The sequence below is a fragment of the Diabrotica virgifera genome, chromosome 8 (assembly GCF_917563875.1).
Source record: "Diabrotica virgifera virgifera chromosome 8, PGI_DIABVI_V3a".
NCBI lineage: Eukaryota > Metazoa > Arthropoda > Insecta > Coleoptera > Chrysomelidae > Diabrotica > Diabrotica virgifera.
This window is the reverse complement of record NC_065450.1, coordinates 213567680-213576674: the sequence shown is the minus strand read 5'-3', so window position 1 is coordinate 213576674 and position 8995 is coordinate 213567680. Positions and strand designations below refer to the sequence as shown.

The 8995-nt window shown below is 32.5% G+C and overlaps 1 protein-coding gene across 4 annotated transcripts in view; it reads left to right on the top strand.

Annotated features, from left to right (window-relative positions):
- The first annotated feature begins 1504 nt into the window (after positions 1-1504).
- Positions 1505-8995, top strand: part of LOC114324545 (inter-alpha-trypsin inhibitor heavy chain H4) — an 83937-nt gene continuing 76446 nt past the window's right edge. For all 4 annotated transcript variants that reach the window (XR_007700047.1, XR_007700046.1, XM_028272399.2 and 1 more), the window contains exon 1: positions 1505-1734. Coding sequence is in view for 2 of the 4 variants with exons in the window: in XM_028272399.2 (XP_028128200.2) it covers positions 1636-1734 (99 nt within the window). In the remaining 2 variants the exon portion in view is untranslated. The remainder of the gene's footprint in view (positions 1735-8995) is intronic.

Sequence of the window (8995 nt, the reverse complement as noted above, 5' to 3'; positions counted from 1 at the left end):
TACAAAAAATTTTTATTAAGCAAACCCCAATTATTTTTCAGTTTTTACCTATTCTAGTGACGGTGTCGCCTTCTTTGAAAAATATGTATAAAATTATATCAAAAAACGAAAAAAAAAACCGAAAAAATGAGGTTTTTTATTTTTAAAGGTGCGTTTCACCAATTTTAAAAATTTGAAAAAATTCAGGGTGAAATATTATGCAAAAATACACGTTATATATTTTTTCGTGAAAATGAATGTCTTAGTTATTTTTTTATACTCATTTCAAATTTTAAAATCGTTCTAAAATTTAAATTTCCCGTCAAAAATTAAAAGAAAATTTTTTCGGGTATAACTTTTTAAATCTTACAACTTTTTTATTTAAAGTTTTTCGCTAATTCTCGATGCGACTGAGATAAAAAATAAAAACATAAAAACCCTAATTAGGCTCTAGGTGGGTCACATGACCACCTAGGGGGCTAAAAATTTCAGAAAATGAATTTCACTTCATATGCTAAACGGTGACCTATATCGAATTCGAATCGAGTTGGGGGCACTTTTCATCATCTTACCCGGCTAGGCCCCTTTACGTTATTATTAATTAAATTTATGTCAAAAAGTGAAATTTTGTAGTATCTTGCAATTATATGCACACAAAATAAATCTAAACTTCACAGATTTAGTAATTAGGTATTCAATATTGATAACAACTATCGATTAAACATCGAAACCGGCCATCATATAAAAGTATTCTGTCATAACTGTCATACGAAATTTTTATTTCGTCTAAAATTAAAAACATTCTTAAATATTTTAAGTTGGGTATTAATGCAAATAAAGTGTGAAATGATGTTTTTGTTAATTCGATTATAGGTATATAGGACGGTGATAGATATTTACTGATAATTTGGTAGTAAATATATTTATTTAGATTTTTTACGATTCATCAAGGGAAAAGTAACTACGGGGAAGGCTACAGTTCTTAAAGAAATGACGTAACTATAATATTTTTCATTTTTGGTATAATTTTAAATATTAAAATTAGTTTAGTATTTAAATAAACATACAATTAATCTATTTAAAATACGTATGTATATTTATTTCGTTGAAATCATAATAATAGAAATATAACTTCTTACGTGCGTACAAAGTACACACACTCTTTTTTCATTAGAAGGATGTAGTTAAGTAAGTGTTATAATTTTTTATGATTGGCGATAAAATTTTGAATGTACCACGTCAGTAAAGTGACTCTTTATCGAACTCGTCTGTAACTCGCTTCGCTCCCTCTGCTAGTAATATCAGACTCGATCGATAAAGAGTCACTTTACTGACTTGGTACATAAATAACTACTTCTTGTTTTTTCCTAATTTGCCCAGAGACAGCGAAAATTTTGGGTGATGCATAACTTTTGAAACTATGTGTATGATACATTATTATTTAACGAGAAATCTGGGAAAAACAAAAAATTGAATAACAATAATAACATTTTCTCTGAAGATTGTGTATAAGTACTCTTTACATCATTATCTTTCGGATAACCTCTAACATTTTATTACTAAACAAAAAATATTAATCAATTAGGTAGCTATATATTCAACTGTTTCATTTAATAATTATGTGTTTTAGATTAAAAATAGTATAGAACAGTCAAAATGAATGGTATATTGTTTGCCTTGGTGGCGAGTGTGTGCCTGGGAGGGGCATTTTGCATCCCTGGTTTAGTTGTAAGGGGTATTCGTAGTGCAAAAGAGGTAAGTTTATTTAACCCTTTTTATTAATGAGATTCACTAATATTATTATTCTTCTTCTTTTTAACGTGCCCTATCAAGTCCCCTTGACGTTGGCGATTAACATGGCGAAACTGTCTCTGTCTCGAGCTATTCTAAATAGGTGTTCTGCTTTCTTTATTCCTGTCCACTCCCGGATATTCTTCAACCAAGAGGCCTGCTTTCTACCAATTCATCTGCGTCCTTCGATTTTACCCATCATAATAAGTTAAAGAATATTATACCGGTCTCCCCTTACTACGTGTCCAAAATAGGCCATCTTTCTATATTTGATGTTATCAAGCAGCTCGCGGGTAGCATTTGCTCTCTTAAGGACTGCCACATTTGTCAGCATAGCCCTCCATGGTATTTTCAGAATACGTCGGTGCAGCCACATTTCAAAGGCCTCCAAACGGTTAATGGTGGATATTTTTAATGTCCATGCTTCGACACCATACAAGAGGACTGACCAAATGTAGCATTTAATCATGCGCTTTCGAAGTTGAAGTTGCAAGGTATCATTACAGAAACAATTCTCATTTTTAAAAATGTCGTGCGGGCTATCTCGATTCTACATTTTATCTCTTTATCTGGATCTAGTTGTTCAGTAATATGGCAACCAAGATATTTAAAACTGGGTACTCTTTGAATTATATGACCATCAACATATAACCGTGAATCTTGATGGGCCAAACGGATAAATACCATGTATTTTGTTTTTGAACAGTTTATATTTAGGCCAAACTCTCTTTCCACTCTCAATGGCATTTAAAAGGTGTTGTAATCCATTCATATCATCACTTAAAATAACTGTATCGTCTGCATATCTGATTGTATTTATCACAATTCCATTAACCTTCACACCCCATTCCACATTATGCAGCGCTTCCTTAAATATTCTATCTGAATACAAAGCGAACAACAGTGGGGACAGTATACAACCCTGTCTGACGCCTCTTTGTATTTTGCATATTTCTGTTGATTTTCCATTTATGCAAGCTGTCGCTGTTTGATGCCAGTATAATTTTTCTATGATTCGTACATCTTGACTATCAACTCCTTTATCCTTTGGTATTTTAATTAATTTGTGATGTTGTACTCGATCAAAGGCCTTCTCATAGTCAATAAATACAGCAAAGACGTCTTTCCTTTGATCTCGGCATTTCTGCAATAACACATTTAGTGCAAAGAGTGCGTCCCGTCCCGGGTTCCCAGTCCATTTCTGAAGCCAAATTGTGTTTCATCCTGGTCTTCTTCACATTTAACTCTGATTCTACTGTGGATGATACGTAGAAAGATTTTCAAGGTGTGGCTCATAAGGCTTATCGTTCTATAGTCGCTACAGTTTTTCGGACGTTGTTTTTTTTTGGTAGGGTTATGAATTCGGACTTTAACCAATCTTCAGGGATATCACCAGTCGAATAAACATCATTGAATAGTTTGACTAGTATTCCAATTTTTTCCTCATTTATGAGCTTTACCATTTCTGTAGGTATGTTGTCGGGACCAACGGCTTACTTGTTTTTTGCCAATTTTATAGCATATTGTATTTCTGATTTTAGTATTTCTGGTCCTTCACCTTCATCTAAAGTGTCCAGTTCTTCGGGTCTAGCATCATTATACAGTTCATTTATATAATTATACCAGGTAGTTCGAATTTCGTGTTCGTCTATTATTTTTCCCGACGAATCGGTTATAGTATGTGGAGTTTTCTTATAATAAAGACCAGCTACTTCTCTAACTTTTTTAAACATATTAAACGTATCATATTTTTCATTCAACTTTTCTAATTCTTTGCATTTATCCTTCATCAATTTTTCTTTAGCTACCTTTATTATTTGTTTAATTAGTTTCTGTTTTTCTTTGTATTCTGTTTTGTTATCTTTCAGTTTTCTTCTTTGCTCCATCAATTCCAGGATTTCATCAGTCATCCATTGTTGTTTTTTGTGTAATATTATTATTAGAATTAATAAATTAATTCGTTTAATCATGTCTTCTTCTTTAGCTCATTTCTATCCAACTTTGGACATAGGCCTTCCCCAAATCTTTCCATATCTGTCTGTCCTTCGTTCTGCTTTTCCAGTGAGTTCCTGCAGCTTTTACAGTATCGTCCTTCCATCACATCTGAGGTCTTCCTCTTCCTCTTCTTCCTGTCCACGGTCTCCAGTTTTGTACTTCAGCATTCCATCTTTTATCTTCCTGTCTCGCATTGTGGCCCGCAAATCTCCATTTTAACCAGGTTATATGTTCAGTTACATTGTTTACTTTTGTTTTCTCTTTTATCCATTTGTTTTATTTTCTGTCTTGTAGTTTTATTCCCAACATGGATCTTTCCATTTTTCTCTGAGTTATTTCAATTTTGTTTATGTTGGCCTTTGTTAATGTCCATGTTTCTGAGCCATACGTCAGAACAGGAAGGATGCACTGGTCAAATACACGAGTTTTTAAGTACTGTTGTATCTTGTTGTAACAACCTCAATATTTACATTATTTATATTTATATTTATTCTGTTATTTGTATTTGTAATGATTCTTGTTTTACATATGTTAATATTTAGTCCTATCTTCTCTGATGATTGTACTAGTTGAGTCAGCATTGTGGCTAGTTCTTCTTGGTGGTGTGTAATAAGAACAACATCATCGCAATATCTGAGGTGATTGAGTTTCTCCCCGTTTATGTTGATACCCATAATATGGGAAGACATATTATGTCTTCCCATTCCAGTTCTTTAAAGACGTCTTCCAGAGCTAAGGTGAAGAGTTTTGTGGATATTACATCTCCTTGTCTTACGCTGAGCAGATGGGACCTAAATTATAAATTGTAAAATTCCCTCATCTTCCTTAGTCTCAGCATCCGTTATGGCTTGCAAATTGTAGAAGCCTCGGAGGTGTTACCAGAGAAGGTTCCCATTTGTTTTCAGTCTCGTAGGATGTAGAATAACATTTTTGGATGTTGTCTTATGTGCTATTAGATTGAAAACTTAGTTTTTTTGCTAGCAGTTGCCGCTAGAGCATCCCTGCCATTTCGTTCGTTGCAATCCGTGACTGCACGCCGGGGTTTCTCCTAGTTGGATCAGAGAGAGTTGGGTCAGAGAGAGCATATGTGCCTCCTGATGAGAGACTAATAAGTTTCGAAACCGGTAGAGGTGCTTGCTGCACTTTTTGATTGAACTGGAATAATGATGCGGCTGTAGTTTCGTGTTGCAACGAAATTGATAATGGTTATTCATTTTTGATTTGGCATATACAATGTGCAATTGAAAGCTGTTTTTTTTTCTATGAACAGTTTTGTAGAAAATATTTAATCAGTATGTACATAAATGTCCGTGACGAAAATATCTCTGTTCTTTTGTGCGCGTTTGATGCTCCAATCTTTCTTTATTGATTTTCCCACACAACCTACCAACTCATACAAACAAGAAAGTGCGATGTATATTCATAAAAATTTGACCCTTCCCCCAGAAACTCAGAAACCAAAAGCTTCTTCAAAATTTAAAAAAATACAGTAAGTTATAATGGGAGGGGGACGAATTTTCATGTAAAATTCATGCCCTCAAATGTAACCCCTTACTTCCCCGCATCAACCTCCACTTTTTTTTAAATAGCAAGTGTGGTCGTGTGGCACATCATTTGAAAGGTAATTTTTTTCTCTACACGACAATCTATTTTTTTTTATTGAAGATATTCTGCTTTAAGCGCGATTCGAGCAAGCAAGCAATTTGATTTAACCCGACCTGTGGGATTTGTTCACCCTCTCGAAGGAGTACATTCGGGTGTAACAAGTCATTGGGGCGAGGTGTTTTGACCCGAGTTATACAGGGATCACCCCACCTCGCTAAGCGCGATTCGATTGAGTGTAAAATTGTACATATAGTTCAGAGAAATAAGGAAAAAAAAAATATCGTGTTGGTGACACATCCCCCTCCAGGCTGAAACCAAATTTTTCGAGTAATATGGTCATCTATAATAATAACCTATATGTTTCCTGCAGCCGATTTTGATGATATACATAGTGATAAACAAATGAAGATCAAAAAACGGTAAATTTTCGCTTTTTTCGTCTCTTACTAAAAAGTTGGGCATTTTAAACAAATTTGAGAGTAATAAACTCATAAACCGTATAAAAAACTTCAATATGGCGTTCGCTGAATATGTCTATCCTTATTGGTTACTTAGAAAATTGCCAAATAAATCATAAATTTTGAGTTTTTATAAATATTCATAACTTATGTAAAAATTAACTTAGAACCTTCTGATTACATGGAATGCTGAGACTTATGGTGCTTAAATTATACCCTAAATTCCAAAGCAATTGGTCAAATAGTTTAAAAGTTATTTAATTTGTTTATCCAAAATTAATTTTTTTTGCAACACTGTAAGTCAGAAAATGATGAAGTTACAGTAATATTTTGGATAGTTTATGAAAGAAGAAAATTTACAGTTTTAATTTAATTTAAAAAAAATGACAAAAAATAATTATAGATATTGCAAAATAATTTTGCAAAAACATGTGAATTAAAAAATGGGGGGGCTAACTTTGTCCCTAAATGTTCTAGAACAGTTGTTTTTCTTTCTAAATGTGTATAAAAATTCAGTCTTTCTAAATATGAAAAAATAATTTTTATACGGGTAACGGTTAAAAAGTTATTCTTATTGTTTATAAATAAGCAAAAAATGGACATGTTTTTGCAAAATAATTTTACACTGTTTAAAATTATTTTTTGTCATTTATTTTTAATTAAGGTAATAGTATAAATGTTCTTCTTTCATAAACTGTCCGAAGTATTATTGTAACCTCATAATTTTTTGGCTTATAGTGTTGCAAAAAAAATGAATTTGGGAAAAATAAATTAAATAACTTTTAAACTATTTGACCAATTGCTTTGAAATTTAAAATATAATTTAAGTACAAGAAGTCTCGGCATTCTGTGTAATAAGAAGATTCTAAGTTAATTTTTACCTAAGTTACGAATATTTATAAAAACTCAATATTTATGATTTATTTTGCAATTTTCTAAGCAACCAATAAGGTTGACATAGGTATTTAGCGAATGCCATATTGAAGTTTTTTTATACGATTTATGAGTTTCTTACTCTCAAATTTGTTTAAAGTGCTTAACTTTTTGGTAATAGACGAAAAAAGCGATACTTTACCGTTTTTCGATCTTCATTTGTTTATAACTATGTATATCATCAAAATCGGCTGCAGGAAACATATAGGTTAATAATATAGATGTCCATACTACTCAAAAAATTTGGTTTCGGCCTGGAGGGGGATGTGTCACGAGAAAAACCTTATTTCTCTGGACTAATAAATCTGCGCGCCTGCGCACACAGACAGTATGTAGTTCCTTGCTAATCTTTCAAGATAGATATTTATGTATCTGTATCCGTGCAAATAACAAATAAGTCATTAAAAGAATATTATTAGTGTTTTTAGTAAATGTATTATTTATTATAATTCTTGTGTTTTTGGATCTGTGTTTCTCTGTAGTAAAATAATTATTTTACACTACATAACATTTTTACACTACTTGTCGCTGTGTTGTGTAATTATATCCGAAACTTACATGTCAATTAGAAGGACCTCGCTGGTGTAGTTGGTAGGGCGTTAGCTCCGTGATTGGAATGACGCGGGTTCAAATCCTGGGCGATTCATATTTTTTTTTTATTTTTGGTTGTTTTAATAAAAATTTTTTGAAAGTGGTAGATAAGAAAGTTAGTTTTAATTTTTAAATAAAATACAAATAACCTGTTAAGTATATTTACTTCGTTGAAATTACCTATATAATAGAAGAATATCTTCTTACGTGCGTACAAAATACACACACACATTCTTTTTTAATGTATTATATGTATATAATGTATTAATGTTTATATTAGGTAGAAAACTTTTTCTTTCAGTGGCCAGATGACGCTAGTCACCTACTCCATTAACGTCAGTTGCAATGCGGGGATAAGCTTTCGTGGTTTTGTCACTTCGAGCAAAGAGCAACAAGCCTACGCCTCTCCGATGATGACTCCAAAAGAGTCGAAAATCGTCGATTCAGAGTGCTTGTTTGCGCTCCCTGTTCTAAGTGAAAAATAAGACAATTTTGTCTTCGCATTGCAACTGAATAAAAATGGAATTTTTATTTTATTTTTATTTTACATAATAACATTAAAGGTAATTTTGGACTTAACAAATCTACACTGAGGTGCAAAAAAATCGATCTACTAAAAATTTGGTCATTTTTGATGTTTTGAATTTTCTAAACCTGTGGTCCGATTTAAGTGATTTTTTACCACGTTATAGCCTTATCCATTGACAATATCTCTGTAATAATATTGTTGCTAGACAGTCAAACTATCATTGTATACCGGGTGTACGAATCAAACTGTGTTTTTTTCTCACAGTTCGCATCACCCTGTGGACTATTTTAGCATTTATAAAATACTGAAATTAAAACCCGACTATAGCCTCAGGTTTTCTTAACATTTTGTATATTGATTCATTCGCTTATGTTGAATAATAAAAAAGTTAGGTAATTTAACAACTGGCCATGTTCGTCATCACTACAGGGTGTTTCTAAATAAGTGCGACAAACTTTAAGGGGTAATTTAACATGAGAAAATAATGACAATTTGTTTTATAATCATATGTCTGCAATCGCTTCGTTTCCGAGATACGGGATGTTCAATTTCTTTTTTACAAACTGACGATTTATTTATTGCTTTAAAACCAGTTGAGATATGCAGATCAAATTCGGTGGGTTTTAAAACGTAGTTATTTCACATTTTTTTGACATACAATTAAGAATTTTATATTCACCATTGGCGTGCGTACGGGTAATATTATCGGTCATAATACCCGTTTGCGCTCCACCGAATAACCCCTTAAAGTTTTGTGCAAATATTTTAGAAACAGCCTGTACTGATGACGAACATGGCCAGTTGTTAAAGTACCTAACTTTTTTATTATCCAACATAAACGAATGAATCGAAAGAGAAAATGTTAAGAAAACCTGAGGCTATAGTCGGGTTTTAATTTCAGTATTTTATAAATGCTAAAATAGTCCACAGGGTGATGCGAACTGTGAGAAAAAAACACAGTTTGATTCGTACACCCGGTATACAATGATAGTTTGACTGTCTAGCAACAATATTATTACAGAGATATTGTCAATGAATAAATCTATAACGTGGTAAAAAATCACTTAAATCGGACAACAGGTTTGGGAAATTCGAAACATCAAAAATGACCAAA